At 36.9% G+C, this 23,412-nt stretch overlaps 1 protein-coding gene across 2 annotated transcripts in view; it reads right to left on the bottom strand.

The window, feature by feature from the left end:
- Positions 1-23,412, bottom strand: part of PNPLA4 (patatin like phospholipase domain containing 4) — a 54,645-nt gene that overhangs the window by 13,007 nt on the left and 18,226 nt on the right. For both annotated transcript variants that reach the window (XM_043990747.1, XM_043990748.1), the window contains exon 5: positions 9,155-9,220. In XM_043990747.1, the coding sequence (XP_043846682.1) occupies positions 9,155-9,220 (66 nt within the window). The remainder of the gene's footprint in view (positions 1-9,154; positions 9,221-23,412) is intronic.

Genomic DNA, 23,412 nt, shown 5'->3' with positions numbered 1-23,412 from the left:
CCTCTGATACTATGTGGCTATGGACAAATGATTTAACCTTTTTCATTATATTTGGCAAGTAATTAACCTTTTTCAGTCAGCTTCTTCATGTGTAACTGACAATAATAACCACAGTACTTACCTCATAGAAGTCAAAACTCCTGAGGATCACTTTTCCCCCTAACTCTCTTTTTAACTTCCCATAATCCAGCTTCCAACATCGTCATTCCACTATAGCCTCTCTGTCCAAAGTTAGCAATTCTCTCTTACCTGCCAAATATAATGACTTATTCTAGGTCTTGATTCTTCTTGACTTTTCTGTTGCTTTTGACACTGCAGATCATCCTCTCATCCTTGATACTCTTTTCTCTATAGGTTTTTGAGATATCACTCTCTCTGGTTCTCTTCCTACCTATCTGACCACTCTTTCTCAGTTTCCTTTGCTAGATCTTTATCCAAGTCACGCACTCTAATCATAGAAGTCCCAAACTCTGGGACTCTGTCCTAGGCCTTTTTCCCCTCTATACTATTTCACTTGGTGGTCCCATAAACTCCCATGGATTGAAATACTATCTCTAAGCCAATGATTCTAAGATCTACTTATCCAGCTTTAATCTCTTGCTGACTTCTAGTCTCATATCTCCAACTGCCTTTCAGATTTCTCAAACTGGATATCCTATAGACATCTGCAACTCAACATGTTGAAAATGGAACTCATTACCTTTTTCCCCCAAAGCACCCCACCCATCTCCACTGGCCAAACGTTCCTTTTACCGTAGAGGGCACGACCACCTTCTAATCCCCCAGGCTAGCAAACCTAGGGGTCAATCTCACCTACTCATGGTCTCTCACTTCCCCACCTCCCATGCACCCAATCTGTTTCAAAGTCTGTCAATTCACCTTTGAAACATCTCTCAAATATGTCCCCTTCTGTCTTCTGATACTAACACCATCCTGGTGTCACCTCCCCATTTGTATGACTGCAATAGGCTATTGGTTTGTTTTCCTGCCTCAAGTCTCTCCCTACTCCAATGCAAATTCTATTCAGCCACCAAAGTGATTTTTCCTAAAACCCAAGTCTGATCATATCACCCTCTCCACCCCACTCAGTACACTTTAGTGTCTCTCTATCATCTCCAGGATAAAAAATGAAATCCTCCATCATTGAAAGTCTTTCATAATCTAGCTCCTCACCCTCACTCCCATCTTTCCAGTCTTCTTAGCCCTACTCCCTGCCATATATTCTTTGAACCAGTGATAATGGCTTCCTTTCTGTTCCATGACTAAAATACTCCATCCCTTGGCTCTTGATATTTTCTCTGGAAGCCTCCATTCCTGGAATGCTCTCCCTTCATCTCTTCTTCCTCGCTTCATTCAAGTTTCAACTAAAATCCCATCTTCTACAGGAACCATTTTCTAAATCCTCTTAATTCTACTTCCTCTCCCCTTAAATTATTTCCTATTTATTATAGAGCTTATTTATTTGCTTTTTTTGTCTCCCTCATTAGACTGTGAGGGCAAAGGGCTCTCCTTGATGGCAGAGGCTATCTGTTGCCTCTTTGTGTATCCCCAGAGCTTAGCACAGAGCCTGGCACATGGTAGATACTTAATAAATGCTTATTGAGTAAGTGACTGATGTACTGATAGACCAGCTGACTTTAGGTGGAAAAACTGATTCTAAAGATAGACAATATTGTAATTTGGTAATTACAATTAAATTGTAGAAAAGTCACACATTTTTCTGGACACAGGACCAGGTTAAAGAATAATTAGCACAGATATCTGAAAGCAACCAAAAGGCTCCCTCACTAAAATTGATTCTTCCACAAGCCTTTCTCCAGTACCAGAAAACTCACTAGGAAACAGAAATTACTTTAGGTTAAAATTCTCATTTCTAGGAGTCCTCTGTTAAAACTGAAATTAACTAAAGTGCTAAAATGCATGAAGTCACTTAGGTAGAGATGATTTGTCAGATTTCAGGGTGATAGCTAAATAGGTAGCTATTTGGGGAAAAGCAAGAAAGTTCTGACAGGTGGCAGAATTTGAAGCAGGACTTTTGCCTGGAGAGGAAAAGCTTGAGAGGAGTGCCTGAAAAGTCTGGGGTACTGAATGCCAAAGGGAAGAAGATATAGTAGTATAAGGTAAGGCTCCCAAGATAAATTTTACCAGCTTCATAATTTTAGTTGAAGCTGGGCAACATGGGAAAGGAGTCAATAAAAATGTGGGAGAAAGGGGGCAGCTAGGTGGTGCAGTGGATAGAGCACTGACCCTGGAGTCAGGAGGACCTGAGTTCAGTTCCAGCCTCAGACACTTAACACTTACTGGCTGTGTGACCCTGGGCAAGTCACTTAACCCCAATTACCTCACTGAAAAAAAATGTGGGAGAAAAATGTTTCTCCATGACTGTGGCTCCTAGACAGATTTTATTAGTTAAATTAACAAATTAATGTCTTTCCTATTTTACTTTTGGAGATGTGCGGAAATTATAGGAAGCACAAAATTAAACCTTGAACACAAAACAAATGAGCTTTTATTTTCCTGGTAGTACTAAAACAGGTTAATAGATATATGAATTAGTGAAGTCATGAGTTTGAAAAGGAAGAGATAAAAATGTAAATTTATAGGTTTCCTAAGCAATCTGGGTCTAGAATTTAGAAAAAAAGGATAACATTATTAGACAACTCTTTTATTATACACCCTCTGCAACACCTGTCAGTGAAAATCTTTACATTATCTTCCAAGAAAGTTTCACCAATAATTGTTAAAACAGAACCTTTGAGTACCAATATGCCTGAGCTAATGAAGGGAAAAAAAATGACAGTATTTAGTAGTAATTCTAGGTAGTACTGGACTAAAACAGGAATATCTAAAAGCTCAAAGAAAAGCTATCTTTCTAACATAAAACTGGTCATGTAGGCATTTAGGACAAAAAAAGAGCTGGGTGGGAGTAAAGGTTTATGATCTTCCTAATAACCCTGAAGCTCAAAAGTAAGCAAAAAAATGTCTGCAAGATAAGGATGTTACATAGTTGGAGGGAAAAAAATATACAGGCTATCATGTCCTACTACACACACACACACACACAAAATCAAAATAAACAAAACGTGCAGTTTCCCTTAACTAAACACACTACAATTCTTTTACTGTTGTTAGAACAGAACCAGAGGTCAACACATTCATGGTGTTTCTAGGCAGAGGCTAGTTAGGTAAGATCTTAGAAACTTGCAATAAGACAGGAATAGTCAAATAACAATCTAGAAATAGGAGAAAACAGAGTCAGGAACCTGGAGTTAATCCTGAGGCTATAAAGTCAAACATAAAAAAAAACAAAAACACTTGGCAAGGGGACACTAAGGCCAGGCATTGCTAGGCACAGGGGATACAAATACAAAAGAGAGAATTCCTGCCCTCAAAGTGCTTATACCCTACTGTGATGATATATTCACATATAGACAAACATAGGATATATACAAAATAAACACAAAGTTATATAGAAAGGCACTGACCACTGGGGAATCAAGAAAATCTCCTTAAGGAGGTGATCCAACAGTTGAACCATGAAGGGTATTAGGAATTCCAAAAGCATAAGTGAGAGAATGATTTCCAGGCATGCAGGAGTCAGTGCAAAGGCACTGACAGGAGGAGACAAATGTTGTACAGGGAGAACAGCAAGTGAGTTAGTTTGACTGAAACACAGAGTGCAATGGCTGAGGAGTGTAATGTGTAATTAGGCTAGAAAGATAGGTTTTATCCAAGTCGTGAAGGGCTATAAATGCTAGAAGAATTTTGAACAGGCATTATAAGACTTGGGTTTTAGGAAAATCTCTTTGGCAGCAGTGTGAAAAGATGGACTGCAGTGGGTAGAAATCCAAGGCAGAAGATCAATTAAGAGGATATTGCATTGTCCATGAGAGAGGACATGGGGGTCTTAACTAAGGTGGTTGAGGTGTGGAGAAAAAAAAGAATGGATAGAAGATAGGTTAAGGAAGTAGAATGACATCCTGGGATTTAAACCTGGGTGAGTGGCGAACTGGGAAGTTGGGAAGAGGGGTAGATTTAGGGCAGAGATACTTGACTTGGGGTCCACAAACTTGTTTTAAAAATATTTTCATAACTATATTTCAATATAATTGGTTTTCTTTGTAAATCAACATACTATATTTCACATCTTAAAAAAATATTCTGAGAAGAGGATTGTCCCTAAGTTTCAAGCAGCCTATGGGGTCCATGATACACAAAAAGCTTAAAAACCTTTTGGTTTAGGGGAAAGAGAATAAGTTTCATTGTGGGCATGTTAAGTTTAGAATGCCTATGGGATATCTAGGTGAAGATGACCAGCATCAGAGAGATATGCAGGACTAGAGAATAGATTCAGGGGTGGACCTTTCAATTTAGGAGTTATCTTTATAGATATAATATTTGAATCCATAAAAACTGCTAAGATCACCTAGGAAAAATACAGAGAAAAGAGGAAAGGGCTAAGACAGTACAGTGAGATACTGGGGCATGGGGATGAGTGCAAAAGAGTCAGATAGATAGGAAAGAACCTAGCAGAGTAGTATCAGGAAAATCCAGGGAAGTAAGAATATGTAGAAGGGACTGGGATAGCGAACAAAATCAAACCCTGAAAAGAAACCAAAATAGATGAGAACTAAAAAGGACTACTGCATTTTGATTAAAAACAAACAAACAGCAGCAGCAGCAAAAACAGTGATGACCTTGTAAAGAGCAATTTCAGTCATTTAGAAACCGGACTGGAAAGGCAAAGGAGGTGTGGAAAATAATTATTAATAATGGATTTCTTGAGGTGAAGCACAGATAAGCCTCAATCCTTTCTCCCCTCAACTCCAGAGAGTCCAGTTCTTTTTTAAAAATTTTTTTGGTGAGGCAATTGGGGTTAAGTGACTTGACCAGGGTCACACAGCTAGTAAGTGTCAAGTGTCTGAGGCTGGATTTGAACTCGGGTCCTCCTGACTCCAGGGCAGGTGCTCTATCCACTGCACCACCTAGCTGCCCACAAGAGTCCAGTCCTTGAGGAACTTCAGCAAATCTTGCCCAGGACAAACACAAGGGAACAAAAGAAATGGAGAGAGATTCTTTTGTCTAGCTCAATGAACTGTTGGGATCAAACCACATGCAGATAATGAACTTTGCCTTAAGGAACTTGAGTGAGGGTCTTTCTCTGATGTCATGTGAAGAGGTCATTTTAATTCAGACCACCTTCAAGTCATGTCAACCAGTGAAGTTGAATGATGCTAACCAATTAGCTTTGGTCAACATATAATGACCTATTTCTATCAAAAGAGGATAAAACCCTTGGCCATGCCAGGATCTCACTCTTTCTTACTGCTTGTTCTTCCTCTTAGGACAGTGTACGTTTTGTAGGTCTTCTGAACTCTCCTGGAGACTATGTGCTGTCTGTCTGAGAGACACCATGGGTCTGGGGTTTTTCTTCTGCTCATACTGACTGTAACATGGGCAGTCCTTTACTGGCATATATAATAATAAATGTTTACTGCCAAAAGTGGTGCAATAGTGAGTGGGATATGGTGGACTTGAGTTAGTTCAGATTCTGAGGATGGGGTCTGGAAAGTACCCAGCCCCCAGTCTCTGTTATTGTCAGATCATTCTATTCATGTTTTGTCCCATTGCTAATAATAGAATATTGTAGTAATCTTGCTTTGCTGAACTTGATGTACACTGGTACCATCCCCACCCTGCCTACATTCCAAAGCCCCCAGTCCATGTTGCTATATTCTGTTGCTACAACACACCTCTTACTTCCCCCTTGTTCTATGACCAAGCAGGAGAGCTGTCTCCTGCTAGCGCAGACTCAGCCTGATACTACCTCTCCCTTCTTGCATTACTAAACCCTAGCTCCTGGCACCATCTTTCCCTTCTTCCCCTCGCCCCCTCCCGTGGTTTCACCCTTTCTCCCTCCCCTTCCCCCAGCTCTCAGACATAGCTGAGCATGCATCCATACCATGATCACGCACTGAACATGCATACTAGGTGAGACAGAATTGGATGTTAAATTGTGAGCTCACCCTGTGCATGAGGGGACCCCTCCAAAACTTCCAAAAAAACCCAACTCATGAGCTCATCAGCACATTCCTCAACTCTTGCATGGGGTCGCCCCTTCTCAAGAGAATGAAATAAATCTATCTCTGCTTGGCTTGGTGGTCTCCTAGAATTATTTGGGTAAACTGAGGCAATTATCCCATACAAATGGCAATTTATAAAATATAGTAATAGCAATTAATTTTAAAAACCATAGTCATAGTGCTGTTCCATATATTTAGCCATAATTTAAAAAAAAACAGAAGAAGACAGGTTTTTTTTTCTAGGAATATAAGAGGATAGCTTGAAAGGTAGAGTCAATAGAAGGTTTTTTGTGTGTGTTTGTTTGGTTTTGTTTTTAAAGGATGAAAGATATCTAAGAACATTTGCAGGAATCAGGGATGGCTCCATCAAATAAGGAGAAGTTAAAAATGAGGAAGAATATGATTCAAGGGCTTAGTTCATGGAAGAGATAAGAGGGAATGTGATCCAAGACACAAGGAGAAGAGTGGATATGGTCAAGGAGAAGGGTCATCTCACCAGCCAAAGCTGTGTAAAGGAAATTATTCAAAGTGTGGAATTAGGAAAAAGAGTGACATGACACCTGATGTCAATTTTTTCTATGAAGTATGAGGTAAGGTACTCTGTTAAAAGGGTATGAAAAGAATTTTATAAGAGGATCAAGGAGAAAAGAGGTTTAGAACAAATGTCAAGGGCAAACTGATTCAGTTAGGGAAGAGTATAAGTACTGGCATGCATCAGTGTAAACTTGGTTAAGACCAGATAACAGGAGCAGCTAGGTGACGCAGTGGATAGAGCATCAGCCCTGGATTCAGGAGGACCTGAGTTCAAATCTGGCATTGGACACTTGACACTTACTAGCTGTGTGACCCTGGGCAAGTCATTTAACCCCAATTGCCTCACACACACACACAAAAAGTACTGGATAATAAATTTGTTGTGGACCTAGTTATCAGAGTTGTATGATTTTCTTCAATGGTATTCTACAGCACGAGAGCAGGAGTAGAGAAGGTAGATCGTGGGAGTAATCTAGGTTTTGACTTTGGAAAGGGATGAGCAAATATAAGATGACTAACTAACATCAGCAATGGTAGAGCAGAAGTTAGTTCAATATTACAACAGGTAATTTTTGACTTTGGTCCTGAGCTCTCAACATATGAAGCAAATAACTTACTAACAAGTGGGTTACTATAAAGATAATCTCTACATCATGATTGAGATAGGGATAAGCAAGCTGAGACAAAATAGAGAAAAATAATAAGATATTATGATGATATATAAGACAAAACAATTCAGGTACAATAAAGACTCTTTCTTTGGATCCTACCAGAGTAAAGCTTTCAATTATTTCTGATACAGGTTGGGCAAGTTAAGAACTTTTAATTTGGCCATTTATTCTGGCTAGTTTGTAAAAGTAGGCCAAACATTTGGGCAAAAATTTGTACCTGGGATATAATATACATGGAACAACACTATGACTAATAGCAAATAGGATACTTCAACAATTAGCTGGGACCATTGTTAGAAAAAAATCAGGGAATTGAAGATGATAAAAAGAAGTGTCCTTTGACAAGGGTTTCCTAAGAAGTAACCTACTCTAGGGACCAGAAGTACTATATAACATTTAGCACATTTTCAAATTAGTGCCACATGGGACCTAACACAGTCTTAGGAAGTACTTTCTCATACCCAAGTGGAACTATAGATGCATGTTCTCCTGGTATCTCTTCAATGAATCCTCTTAATTTTATTTCCTTGATTTTCATCATTGAGCTTTATTGCTTCCTTTCCTTGGTTTTTACATTATTCCTACTACTGCCTTCAAAACATTTTTTCCTATTTTTACATCTCTCTTTGCTTAAAACAATCCAGTTAGAAGAAATAGAAAAGGAGAGAAAAGGAGAAATGACACAAGCTAGGTGAATTTCATTCATTGCCAACTTAGTTTTTCAAACTAGAGTAAGATGTTTGACTTCTATGCAGCATTGTCAAATGTGAAGAATAATAAACAGATTAAAGGCAATTTCATAAAAATATAATTTCTGGCTCACTGATTGACTTTTTTGTTGAAGTCAACCAAAGAAATCACAAAAGATCATTTATATGACATAATATAGAGGACATTATATAACTGGAAAAAAAGTTATTTCTTCAAAAATTGGCTGAATTGGCTTTAGAATTGGCATTTGTCCTTCATTTTTTTTAAAGAAGACTAATGATATCATAGTTGTTATCTTTATTCATAGGTGAATTGGATTTAAATGAGGCAGAGTTACACAAAGTTGTCACCCTCAACCTTTCTTCCAGGTTCATCAAAGTCGAATGGCAAGACAAAAGTCAAGAGGGCTGGCTGAGTTCTGTTCTCTCCTCTAGGCTAGATAGGCCTTCTGAACTTTCAGAGACATGTGTGCCCTCTTTACTAATATTTAATATACTTTAATAAAGGCCTAATAGCTCAAAACTGGTGCTAAAACTTCTAATTTATAAGTAACAACTAGATTAGGAACCCCAGCTAATGTTCCCCAAACTTAGGAAAGAAATAAGGTGACCACATATAGTTTTACATGTCACAACATACTTCATAAGTGGCAAGGAAGAGTTAGGACAGAAAGAATTTGAAGTAGAAACTATACCTATGGAACATAGTAATACAAAATAACCTCTTTAATGATCAAACTCAAGATACTGACTTCATTAGCATCAATTAAGTTAAGCTTTAAGATGTTTTAAGTGCTGACAAGCTTATAAATTTAAAACACAAAAACAAAAACAAAAAAAACAAATGATATCCAGACATTTGACCTATATTAATTTTGTTGCTTTTAAGCAAATACACTATGTAAAAACATATTTATTTCAGGCAATCGCTAATTTCAAATAAAATTTTTTAGCTAACATTTCTTTAAATCTTTCCACAAAGATAAAGACTGTGACTGTCCAAGTATTTAAATTTTCTTCTCTTAAAGGAAGAAAAGCCATTTATGAACAAATTCACAAAATATTGTTTTTTTTATAGCTTCAGAACAATTCTAAAATTGGATATTGCAGGAATAATTTAATATAAGAAATATCTTTGCATATGTAAAAACATTACCTCTCCTTTATATTCCACTGCTTTCAGGCCTGCGTAAAGTGGTATAAAACTGCTAGCCAAGAGAACCTGCACGTGTGATAAAAAGATATTGTTAATAAAGACAGGTATTTATTATCTGTAAGATACAGGAACAACCTGTTAAAGTAGTGGACTCTTCTTAGTTAGGGAAAAATATACTCATATAAGGAACAGCAGGCAACATTATCTAATGAATTATGTCAACTCAAGAATTTGAGAAAAGTAAGTTTTTCAAGGTTAAAGGGCTAAGTGGTAAAAAGCAGTTTGAAGTGATTCTCGTCAGTGCTCTAGTAAAAGTAGGTAAAAATTCAAACCTAGTCTCTACTGTGCTTGCTTAATAGACATATTAATATTAACTTCTCTGCTTTTGCCTAAAATCTCCACCCCATTTTTGATCATGCGTTGCATAAAAGTGTATGTGGCTGGGAGGGGTAACATATCAAGGAGACTTTAGTTAGAACTCTTCTGGGAAGATTGTGAACCCGAGGTAACCAACCTATGGTGACTGAGGGGAGGGATTTACCATATTAGAGCTTAGGGATAAATAGGGACTGTGCACTCTTAGCACTCACACTTCCTTATTGTTTTTACCTGTGGGTGCCCATTCTCATGAGAATATAATAAAAAGCTTTTGTTATACCAAAGTTGCCTCTGAAAGGACTTATTTTGAGAAGGTGGTCAGCACCCATTTCTCACATTTTCCTTTCTTATAAAGTTTATATTATTCAATAACTATGTTGGATTTATTTGAAAAGGGCCATGTAGAAAAATACATTTTGAGAAATTTACATAGTTAAGATAAATGTGTTAGTTTTTTTTTAATATTTCCAAAAATACTCAAGAGGTATACACAAATCAATTCTCTTTAAATAAATTGTTTAAGTAAAATCAGTGTAAAAATAATATTTACAAATCTAAACTTCAATTCCAAACATATAAAAATAGTAACAAATTATCTACTATACTTGCCTTGTACTGTACATTCATTTTAAAAGAAACAATTACCTGTTACAATAGGAAGAAAAAAACCTACAAAATCTAATTTCTACAATGGATTCTAACCTGCAGCCTGAAATACTCTAATCCATGACATCAGGATGTTGCTAGAACAGGTTTTTTGTTTTTTGTTTTAAAATTGACCAGGTTACATTATAAAGCAGCTACTATATATACAAAACAAATTTTGGATTTCATTTAGATAGCTGAAAAGGGTTAGAATTTCAGAAGTAAAATGTAGATGAGGTATTTTTCTAGCAATTTATCTGTTTAATGTACTATGTATCTTCAAAAGAGGAGTATCCTCATTATTTGGTTCTTAGAATGTCCTATAGTGGGCAGCTAGATGGCGCAGTGGTTAAAGCACCGGCCCTGGATTCAGGAGTACCTGAGTTCAAATCCGGCCTCAGACACTTAACACTTACTAGCTGTGTGACCCTGGGCAAGTCACTTAACCCCCATTGCCCCGCAAAAAAAAAAAAAAAAAAAGAATGTCCTATTAGAATTTATTTAACCCCAAATACAAGCAAACTCTGAACCTGAACAATATTTATAACATTATTTCTACGGGGAAGTATATTCCAAATTCCAACTTGTGAACTACCACTGTGACACTTGAAATTTGATACCTTGTATTCCTATTTATCAATTTATGTATATATCCTCTTCCCAAGTATATTATTACTGTGGATTTTTTGTCCAAACCTGTGACTTCACTGGTATATAGAATGCTAGGTGAGGAAATTTCTTCTACTACTGCAAAGAGGAACTGCTCTTCAATTTAGTCCTAGAGAATTTCCAATGGTTAAGTAACTTGCTCAGGGTTATACTTCTACTATGCATCAGAACTCAGCTCTTCCTAACCATGTGTCTGTTAATCCACTATATCAAATTAATTCTCTAAAGTATTATTAATAAGCACTTTCCTTCAACATGACCCTGTGAAAAAATAACCTCTTTTCCTCTCAGCAGAGCAAGTATCCCTGTCCCTGCAGTCTGAAAACAGAAGACTCCCTTGGTTTCCATAGATAGCTCCCCTCCCAATGACACTTTGAAGAGCTGCCAATTTTTGAGTGGGAAGAGTTAAAATTTCAGTAGAGGTTCCTTTATCGGGCACTGCAGGGTCAAAGGGAGGACAAGGGCTGCAGAGGTGAAGGCAGCTCTCATGGGGGCTCCTGCTCTACTGGAATGTGAAGGCTTCAGAAGGTTAGAGTTCCACCAGTAGCCAAGTTCCTCCATTAATATTTTTAATTACCAGGAATATAGAGGACAGTCAATCATATGGGCAAGTTGTTTTTATGGCAGATGTTTATAAGGTGGAGGCTGTCAGTATATAGTTATTTTATCATTTTAGACAATTTGAATACTAACATGTATATGGATACATGTTCACTGTGATAATGAAAATACTTTAATTTGAAGCAACATTTCCAGGGTCACAGCATTCACAATTTTTTTTTGGCAGCATTGCAAGTGTAGTGTCTGCCAGATTAGCAATCTAATGTAAGAATGGTAAATCTTACATAAAATGAAGCAAATGCAGAAAACTACTTTATAGAGTTTTGTATTTTAAAATTTCAACATTAATTCTTTTTTTCTTTTCTTTTCTTTTCTTTTTTTTGGGGGGCAGGGCAATGAGGATTAAGTGACTTGCCCAGGGTCACACAGCTACTAAGTGTTGAGTTTCTGAGGCTGGATTTGAACTCAGGTATTAATTCTGAAATATAATGACATAACATGACACTACATTAGCTGTACTAATTTAAAAGATAAACAAAGTATTATCTACAAATTACAAAACAATTCAATGGTAGTCAAGGATCAGATATAGCCAATTTGAATTATACCTATATTAGTTAAGGCAACACAGGTTCTCTATTTGCTGTTACTTTAATAGAATTTTCCGTAATATTAATTGGTTATTCCTTTAAAAAAAATACTGACCTCAAACACACTTTTCTGACGAGGAATTGCTATATTCCACTTTAGAGTGGTTGAAGAAATATGTGGATAGCAAAGATATTAGAGTGAAATTATATCAGTTAGAGATTTAAAAAATAAAGATACTAAGCAAATGTTTTATCTCATTATACTGATAAGAAATTCATACTTTGAAAAAAGAGAACCTTCACTCCTAAAAGCTGGAAATACATTTTTCCATGTTCTATTATATTGTGAAGTTCATGAGCTAATGCTTGAAATCTGCTTTGAAGTGTTCAGATGAAATATGCTATCCAATTACTTTTTTTAACAGATATTAAGGCTAAGAATTCACATAAGTGATATGAAAAGTACAATGAACTGAAAAATACTTGTCACTTCTCTTAATCAAACAATGTATTTGTTTTGTCACAGCTTACTATCTTTTCATAAGTACTAATGATCTGCTCATCAAAGACGGTTTAACAGGAAAATTAAGAAGAGAATCAGAAACTAAGCTGCTTTTCTCAACCATAATCAGCATAGCATAATAAGAATACATCTAAGAGGAATTTTCCAGAGCAAAAATAATGATCTTACGAAATTCCAGAGCCATAATGAACTGAATCTATGTATACATTTTAAAAGACCCTAAAATATTCATCTACCTCAAAGAAACTTCTTTTCCTACTTAGAAATGAAAGCTTCCTGATGGCAGAGAAAGTGGTTTTGGTCTTAGTATCATAGATTTAGAGATGAAAGGAGCCTTAGAAGCTAAATTCCACCTTTTACAAGTGGAAAAAAAAGATACTCAGAAAGGGTAACTGATAAGGTAACAGAGGTACTAAGTGACAGAACCACAATATGAATCCATGGTATAAAAGTATTTAGCACTGGGCTTTGCATGATTATCTCAGTAAGTTTTATTTTGCTGATAGATATTCATCATATACATAAATGTTGAACTGAGTAACAAAAGTCAAGTTTGACCACAATTATCCAAAACTACTACTCCCTTAATAAATTAGAAAAAAAAACACCGTTTCCTTTCTCAATTTTAGAGTTAATAAAGAGAAGAGGCATCTATAAAACTTTCTTAACACTTCATTCATATTTGAAGTTTACTGTGGAGTTCAATTAGTATGGCTGCTTATACAAAACTTAATGGCATGGTTGCCATTTAATGACAACTTCCAATTTATCTTCAATTCTTCCCAAGATAATGATATTATACTAAATCTTATTTGACCTACAAAAGTCTAAATATTAGAAGCGCTTGCTTCAACAGCAATATCGGCAATGGAATTCAGGAGATCATCCAAATGGCTTCACATGCTATTATTAGATATAGGTTAACTCTTTTTCAGGCACATACTCTAAAAATAGCAGCTGAATGAACAAACCAATGGGTCTGTCTAGAGAGTATAGCTAAGAAGCTTGTTCTTCAGGTCTTTTTATCCATGCCTGTTCATACAAAAACTTGCCAATATGGCCAAATGCATAAGTTTTTGTGAATTAGCCACTTGAAGTAAACAGGATCACATATAAATGCTAAAAGACACCACTACCTCTCTCTCATTCTATCACTTACAGAATAATACTTAAGTGTCAATCAGTATCAAGCTACACATACTGAGTTTTTGCTAATATTGCTGCATCATTAGGTATTTTGATGTCAGCTGACAGTTTAGCCAAAATGTGACAGGAGATGCAGGAAAGGTGGATAAACACATGTTCTGCTTTCCCTTCCATTCAGGTGAATCAACAAAAAAAGAGGGTTCAGACAGGAGTCAGAGAGCAGAAAATATTTAATGCTACTCCAGAACCACTCCAACTTTTCTTAAATAATAATTGTAGTTCAGTCATATCCAACTCTTTGTGACCCAATGAACCATAGCATGCCAAGTCTTTCAGTCCTCCACTATCTCCAAGCTCATGTTCATTAATTCCATGACACTATGTGAGAAAATAATGGGGTTCTGGGAGACCTAGAGGGCCCCCCACAGGAGGGAGTCTTGTCCAACCTCTTTTAAGGCCAGCCCAGAGTCAAGAAAGTTGGAGTTTGGCCTCTGAATAAAGACAATAGAGATTAAAATCACAGCTACCTAAAAGCTTTGCCCTCAGAGGGTCTGTTTTTCATAGACCCTGAGCAGCAGGGCACTGCTCATTTTGATATGGACCACCCTCAAGTCATGCCAATCAATGGACTTGAATTGGCCAATTAGCTTGTGTCAAGGTGCAGTGATCTGCTTCTACCTGGGAAAGGATAAAATCCTTGGGGAGAGGGGTTGCGCTCTCTCTCACTCGCACTCTCACTCACTCTCTCTCTCCTCTCTATCTTAGGTAATGTAGGGCTTCTAAACTTTCAGAGGCATGTGCTCTCTTTTTACTAACATTTAATATGATTTAATAAATGCTTAATGCCAAAGACTGCTGTTATAGCCTCTAATTTATAAGTAGCAATATATTAGAAACCCCAGCTGAATTCACTATATCTTAGGACAGAGATAGGCACCCCCATATATTTTCAAATGACATCTATCCATTCGTCTCATCTTCTGCCACCCCCTTCTCCCTTTGCTTTCAATCTTTCTCAGGATAGTCTTTTCCTAAGAGTCCTGTCTTCTCATTACATGATCAAAATATTAAACTTCAGCTTTAGTATCTGTCCTTCCAATGTGTAGACACTACCAAACATTTATACATATACTTACAACTCATGACTAGATTAATAATTTTAAGAGTAAGGAGGCTTTCACAATGGGCCAAGGGTATCTCCAAATGGGTCAACTGAACAACTATTGAAAACTCCTACTAAGGGTAAGGCACTGAGGATACAAAGCTGAAATGACAGAGCCCTTGGCTTCAAGGTAGTTATATTTCATTAAAAGGGATGCAACATGTGAACAGACAAGTAAAATAAAAGTTTGGTAGTAAAGGAGAGATGAAACCAAAGTCCTCCTAGAATATTTGAAGTGGTAAGAGAATACTTTCAGCTGGAGGGATTTAGGGAAGTTAAAAATGGAAGAGGATGTACCTGAGCTAAATTGTGAAAGAAAGTAAGTATTCAGAAAAGCATTCCTACTTGAGTGAGGAATAAGTGTAAAAAAGTTTCATAGTATTATACACCTAGAGTTGTTTGAACTCTTCTAATTGACAATATTGAAGTATGTGAAGTTTTAACAATTCTTCTAATCTATGGTTGGGCCAGACTTCCCTTGTTTCCCACAATATGGATTAGTTTTCCCTAAAAAGAAACAAAGATATCCCCAGAACTTGACTGGCCCCTGTCTCAATTGGATGCACTCTCATGATAACTTAAGAGCATAAAAAGCCCCACACACAATGCAGTCAGGGTCCTTGTGACTTGGTGATTTTCTGAAGACCCTAAGAGTTACCAAGTTCTTTGCAAAATTCTGCCCTGATGAACAGATGTGTTTTCATATGACAAAGGGGACCTTATCTAGAGAAGCTAAATTCCACAGAATCCTTAATTGTATGTTTTTGCTATAGAGTATGAATAAATTTGGATAAATATTGTTGAGTATGAGAAATGGTATAAATTTTGTTTCTGAAAACAAGTCAGTTTTCTGAGGCTCTCTTATACACATTGTTTTGCAAAAAACTTAACTATTTGTACTCAGAATGCCCCCTAATGCCCAAATGTAATTATATCCCTGCTATATATTCAAACTCAGAGAATTTTAGAGCTACCTCTATCCTTAAATGTGAGTGAATCTTCATTATTTGTATTAATGCATGTAAGTAGTGACAAAATAGCATAGTATTTGTTAATCCAAAAATCATTTCTACTTAGCTTTATGATGCACTAAATGACTAAAAAAAGTTTATCTTCTCTGGTTACATTTTGCATAAGGCTAATATTAAATGAATATTAGTCAGAATTCCCTGAGAATATACTGAAGAAAAGCAGCCCAGAAGCATGCCTGGGATTTAAAGCTGAATACAATTAATTCCCAGAATAAAGGAAAGTCCCTTAGAATTCTTAGCTTTGGGTAGTGGAATTTGCAAGAATTCAAAATAAAGGGGGAGGGGGGAAAGTAGCTTAAGGAATTCAAAGGGAAGTAAGCTGCTGAGAGAAGTATGCCATAGTATAACTGCTCCAGCATAGGATTTCCTTTTCTTGTTCCCAGAAGCATGAGGCTTCTCCTTTGTGTTGATTAGTATTGATCTAATTAATATATCTATATATCTATATCTATATATAGATATATATGATTCAAAGTTGTAAGTAATCTCTTAAAACTAGTATTACAAAACTAATTGTATCCAAAATCAAGACATGGTTAATTTAAATGAATTTCAAGTTTGATAAGATTATATATATGGGGAGGAAGATATTATGAAATTAGGTGTCCTCTGGTGCTCTTTGCCTACTTCTGGCACATGTCTAATCTATCTTGTTTCACTTCTAAAGTTAAAAAAAAAAAATGAACTTAGCCAAAAGGCAGTTCCATAAAATCCACATATCCTTTACCTCACATTCTAAATGGTTCTGCATTTCAGGAGATTTAGTAGAAAAACAAGTCAATGTCAGGGGAAAAGGGAGGAGAATATGGTGGGGCACAGAAAATATCTGAAATCATGGAGAATGACAAAATATTGAAGGACTCCTGTAGGCCCCATGCAAGTAAAGAAAAACTGACTAAACCTAAATCATGAAAAATAAATCACAAATAAAAGATCCTTTTTCTTTTTTTTGACAGGGCAATGAAGGTTAAGTGACTTGCCCAAGGTCATACAGCTAATAAGTGTCAAGTGTCTGAGACCAGATTTGAACTCAGGTACTCCTGAATCCAGGGTCATTGCTTAATCCACTGCACCACCTAGCTGCCACTCAATATCCAAATTTTAATTTTAGAATCTCACAAATATTTATTAAGCACCAATCTATATGAGGAACTGAGAATAAAAGATAGAGACAATAAAGACCTTGGTTTTAGGTATTAATCTAACAGTGGTTAGGGGGAGCGTGAAAAAGATATTGTGTACAGATAATTAAGGGAACAAAGCAGAGTGTGAAAGGTACAAGAAGAAATCATATTAATTTGAGGGAGTCAATAGCTTGGTAATGGAGAAACAAAAAAATACTGAAGAAAATAATTCCTTAAAAATTAGGATTGAGCAAATGGAAGACAATGACTTTATGAGAAGTCAAGAAACAATAAAGCAAAACCAAAAGAATGAAAAAATAGAAGGCAATGTGAAATATCTCATTGGAAAAACAACTGACTTGGAAAAAAGATCCAGGAGAGATAATTTGAAAATTAGTGGACTATTTGAAAGCCATGATCAAAAAAAGAGCCGAGACATCATCTTCCAAGAAATTGTCAGGGAAAATTGCCCTGATATTCCAGAAGAAGAAGGTAAAATTGAAATTGAAAAAATCCACTGATCACCTCCTGAAAGAGACTCCCAGGAATATTATAGCCAAATTCCATATTTTGCAGGTCAAGGAGAAAATATTGCACGTAGCCAGCAAGAAACAATTCAAGTATTGTGGAGCCACAGTCAGGATAACACAAGATCTAGCAGCTTCTACACTAAAGGACCAGTGGGCTTAGAATATGATATTCCCCAGGGCAAAAGAACTGGGTTTACAACCAAGAATCATCTACCCAGAAAAACTGTGTATAATTCTTCAGGGAAGAAAATAGGAATTCAGTGAAAAAGAAGACTCTCAGGCATTCTTGATGAAAAGACCTGAACTAAATAGAAAATTTTACTTTCAAATACTAGACTAGAGACTAGAGAAGCAAAAAAGGTAAACAGGAAAAATAAATCATAAGGGATATTAAAATGTTAAACTATTTACACTCCGATATGGGAAAATGATACTTGTAACTCATAAGAACTTTCTTGTTATTGGGCAGGTGGATGGACTATATTTAGACAGAGGGCACAGGTGTGAGTTGAATAGGAAGGGATAATATTTTAAAAAAATAAAACTAAGCGGTGAGATAGGAATGCACTGAGAGAAAGCAAAAGGGAGAGGTGGAATGGGGTAAAGTATCTCACATAAAACAAGCAAGAAAAAGCTTATGCATTAGAGAGCAAGATGGGAGAGGTGCTAGGGAGTGAACAAAACTTACTCCCATCAGAACTGGCTTAAAGAGGAAACAACATACACACTGAATTGGGTATAGTAATCTATCTTACCCTGTAGTAAATTAGGAGGGGAAAGGGATTGGGGAGGGGGGTGTGGAGGTGATAGAAGTGAGGCCAGATTTGATGTGAAGGGAGTGGAATGGGGAAAAAAGTATTAAATTTGTTTGATTCCAAGAATATAAATATAAAAATGTGGTATCATTAATAAAATAGAAAAGTTAGGGGGAGGGACAGGTTTCAGGCATGAGTTCAGTTTTTAATGTAATGAGTCTAAGGTTCTACCAGAACATCCAGGAGTTGATAATTATCACACCACTGGAGATATGGAACCAGGAATGTGGAAAATTAAGAGTTGTAAAAATAGACTAAGGAGTCTCTTGTAAAAGTGGGGATAGGTAATTGAAACTGTAGGAATGAACAAATTCACAAAAGAAGGACAGCTAGAAAGGAAACAGAAACAAGAACATTATCTTGGGAAGCATTACTATATAAGGGAAAGAAGGAAGATAAGGAACCAACAGAGACCCAAAAGGTTAGAGAAGTAGGAGAAACACAAGAAAGCAATGTCATCGAAGCCAAAAATGAAGATAATCAAGGAGAATGGGAGTAGTAAACAGTGGTAAATGTGACAGAGAAGTCAAGATGGATAAGGAAAGAAAGAGGTAACTAAATCTAGCAATAAAGGCTTCATTCATGACTCTGGAGAGAGGTACTTCAATAAAATAGTGTAGATGGAAGCCAGATTTCAAGGGATTAAGGAGTGAGTATTTGAAGAATTACAGGTTGTAAACAAACATCACACTTTCTAGACATATGGCAGAGAGAGAGAGAGAGAGAGAGAGAGAGAGAGAGAGAGAGAGAGAGAGAGAGAGAGAGAGAGAGAATGGTTTCAAATGTTAGCTTAGTCAACAGAAAATGTTGAGGATAGAGAAATCACAGTATGTTCTCAGGTCAAGGGGGAAGGAGCTATTAGAGAGGGGGAAAAGTAAAGATTACATGGGACAGGGCAGGAGTTCAAACAAGATTATGGGGATATGAAAGAAAGGGACTGAGAGTATAAGTGGAAAGATAAGTTTTCTTAATGAGGAAGCCTATCATTTCCTCTGAGAACGCAAGGTAGGAGATGATGGAAAAGGTAATTGAGACATTTAGAGTAATAAAACTGAGCAAGTTCACATTAAACAGCCTCAATCAGAGCAGAACCCACAAAAAGACAGGCTGAGATCATTTTCCAATCAAAGACAGTTAGAAGTTCAGCAGTAGGGGGCTGCTGTGCCAGGCTGGAAGTAGAGTCCAACTCCATGATTACACAGGCACAGATCCAGCTCCAGGAAGGCTACGACAGAGAAATTTACACCTGAGCCTCCAAATAAGATGCAGTACCTGCATCCTCTGGAACTAAACTCACGATCTGGTGAGAGGAATGAACAGCTGGCAGGGGCAGGGGGGAGGGTGAAGGGGAATAATACAGGGGTGTCTGCAGGACCTGAGGAGGAATTCAGTTGTCCTAACCCAGCAGGGAACCAGGAAGAAATCTTGAGTGGCAGCAGCCCATGTTGGGGAGGGGCGCAGGCTGCTCAGAAGTTAACAACCACAACAAACAAAATTTTGTTGCCTTTTTAATTAGCAAGCTGACCTGGGGTTATTTACAGACCAGAGCATAGGCCAGGCAAGTGAAGAACCTGCCCTTCCTTTAATTGTAACACCTGGGACCCCCTGAAGCTTAGGACAGTGCAGCCTGGAAATAAGGCCCCACTTTAAGAAGGAGTTAAAAGTCAAGTAAAAAATGGGCAAGATGAGCAGGCAGAGAAAGATGTGAACCATAGAAAGTTTCTTTAATGACAAGAAATATTGAGGTGCACCCTCAGAAAAGGATAGCAATGTCAGGGCTCCTTCATCCAAAGCTTCCAATAAAAATATGAATTGGTCTAAGGTCATAGAGGCACTCAAAATGGACTTTGAAGATAAAGTAAGACAAGTAGAGGAAAAAATGGAAAGAGAAATGAGAGTGATGCAGGAAAGTCACGAGAAAAACGTCAGCAGCTTGAAAAGCCAAATGGAAAAAGAAGATACAAAAGTTCTCTGAAGAAAATAATTGCCTAAGACTTAGGATTGAACAAATGGAAGCTAGTGACTTTATGAGAAACCAAGACACAATAAAACAAATCCATATGAATAAAAAAAAAAAAGAAGGCAATGTGAAATATCTTCTTGGAAAAACTGATGACCTGGAAAATAGATTCAGGAGAAATAATTTGAAAATTATCAGTCTACCTGAAAACCATGATCAAAATAAGAGCTTAGACATCATATTCCAAGAGATTGTCAAGGAAAATTGCTCTGATATTCTAGAAGCAGAAGGTAAAATAGAAATTGAAAGAATTCACTGATCACCTCCTGAAATAGATCCCAAAACGAAAACCTTCAGGAATATTATAGCCAAATTACAGAGATCCCTGGACAAGGAGAAAATATTGCAAGCAGCCAAAAAGAAGCAAGTCAAATACTGTGGAGATACGGTAAGGATAGCACAGAATCTGGCAACTTCTACATTAAAGGACTGGAGGGCATGGAATATGACATTCTGGAGGGCAAAGGAATTGGAATTACAACCAAGAATCACCTATCCAGCAAAACTGAGTATAATCCTTCAGGGAAAAAATAGAAATTCATTAAAAGAGAGGACTTTCAGGTATTCATGAAGAAAATACCTGAACTGAATAGAAAATTTGACTTTCAAATGCAAGATCCTAGAGAAGCATAAAAAGGTAAACAGGAAAAAGAAATCATGAGAGGTGTTAAAAGTTAAACTGTTTACATTCCTACATAGGAAGACGATACATATAAATTATAAGGGCTTTCTGAGTATTAGGGCAGATGACAGGAATAAATTTAGACAGAGGACACAAGTGGGAATTGATTATAAGGGATGATATCTATAAAGCATTTATTTTTTGTTTATCTTTTTTTGGGGGTGTGGTCAAGGTTGGGTGGCATACCTAGGGTCATGGGATTAGTGTCTTGTGTCTGAGGTCATATTTGGGCTTAGGTGCTCCTGGGTCCAGGGTGGGTGCTTTGTCCACTGTGTTACCTAGCGGCCCCTTGATGACATATTTAGGGTAAAACTGAAGGAGGAGAGAACTGCACTCGGGGAGGCTGAAAGGGAGAGGTAGAATGGGGTGAGATCTCATATGAAAGAAGCAGGAAAGTGTAACGATTGGAATGATGCCACCTGCTGGATACTTACTGTAGAGGAGTTCTGCCCATGAAGGGAAGGTCTTTGAGGGCAAGACCAGGAGTCAGGAAGTGACGCGGGCTAGTGGGAGGAGGAAGGAAGAGACTGGCGCTCAGTCTTGCGCTCTTTCCTCTGGACTCTGGTGGAGAAGGGAGCTAGAAATGTGCTCTCCCTTTAATAGATAGGAATCTAGGCCTTTCTCTCTCTCTTTACCAAATTCTTATTCTCCTTAATAAATGCTTAAAAGTCTAACTCTTGCTAAAACTTGTAATTGATTGGCGACCACTCATTAGATATTTTAGACAGACTAGCTAGAATTTTAGCTCTTAACAGATGGCTGACCACGAAGAGGAAAGCTAACCCTCAGTCTTCTTCTGATCTTCTGGTTGGGTAAGAAATTTCCCCTCCCTCTCCCTTTAACTGCTAAGTACTGGTGTACTGGCTGTGTTTTCCTTTAAATTTTTTCGAATGGACCTTTTAAACTCCCTAATTATCCTATTTTTGATTTTAGTCTGTTTAACCAGACAAATGGGAGATAAGATCATGTTAATGCTTTGTTTTTGTGGATTTTCTATTTTTCTTTTTATTTTTGTTAAAAGAGCCAGCAACTTACTCACACAAGGAAATATCTCTCCCTCTCCCAACCATGCTTTTTCAGAGAAACCTGAAGAGATTCCAGCAGCTTTTCCCAGTTCTAACACTAATTGTTGCTCTAATTTTGCATGCCTGGAGGCAAAGACCCACCCTCTAGAAGCTTTTAATCCCCTAGCACCTGGAGGCAAAGTGGGGGAAGAGGAATCCAGGCCTGAGTTCAAAATCAAGTCTGATTCAAATTGCGCTGGTCCCTCCCCCCCTCTCCAGACTCCACCCTCTACTCCTCCCATGGCCAAGCCCATTGCTTACCTGGCCTGGGAAGTCCAGAGATCTAATGCTCATGCGCAACTTTCTCTAACTACATTTGCAGCTTCAGGCTCAGCCCTTCCCCAGCCTGGCTGTGCTTCTGAGACAACTTTAGAAAACCCTTTAAATTCCAGATATGCTCGATTTGTTCATAATTTTGCTAACCTGCTTTTGTCTTTAATTAGTAATCTTATAAAGCATTTGTATGGTGAAAAGCCCGACAGACAATATAGAGGGGTTAAAGAAGAAAAACTTAAGCTGAATAAGAATGACAATCAACATAGTTCAAGACTGTGCTTCTTTTGCCATGGAAGGGTATATATTTTACAGAAATGTAGAAGTAAGCAGCAAGGTATTGATATGAGTGTTGGGGATTTTAGATATCGGAATCAAAAGTGTTCTGAATTCATTCAGAGTATTAATATCAGTTCAGAGGTTACATAGGATTTCTATGCTATTATATATACATTTTGAAATTAATGGTATGGGTTTATTTTCATAGAGATTTTCAGGCTTTTGAGATTGTGTTTTATACTTAGTTTTTAAAACAAGGAGAATATTTGTAAAAGCTTTTTATAATCATGTGATCGTTTATATTTTATAAGACTCTTATTAAGTTCACATTCATTTAGATTTCCCTAGTTTGAATTTCATTGTCTTTTATTATTCCACGTGTATTTTCTTCTATTCATTCATCTATCTATTTTTAAACATGGTTTTGATTTCATAATACAATGTTAATTCTAGGAGTATTGTGCTCCCATATTCTGAGTTGTTTGTTTTTGTTATTTTTTTTCCTCAACTGATTATTTGATCAAACTCTTTAAAGCATTTCCCTGGCAAATTGGTTGCCATGGCAAGTGTAAATTGATTCTAGAAGTATTATTTTTGATAAGCATATTCCCAAAAAAAAAAAAAAAAAGAGGGGAACATTTGTAAAAGTTTTCTTTTTTTCAAAAAAAAAAAGTTTTCTTTGAGATTCTGTTGTGCTTTAACTTGTATTTAAATATGTTCTGATTTTTCACAAAAGTAATTGTATACTAAGTAAAAAAAAAGGGTA

This window comes from Dromiciops gliroides, chromosome 3 (assembly GCF_019393635.1).
Source record: "Dromiciops gliroides isolate mDroGli1 chromosome 3, mDroGli1.pri, whole genome shotgun sequence".
Taxonomy (NCBI): domain Eukaryota; kingdom Metazoa; phylum Chordata; class Mammalia; order Microbiotheria; family Microbiotheriidae; genus Dromiciops; species Dromiciops gliroides.
The sequence above is the reverse complement of the archived record's forward strand: the minus strand, read 5'-3'. Positions and strand labels throughout refer to the sequence as shown.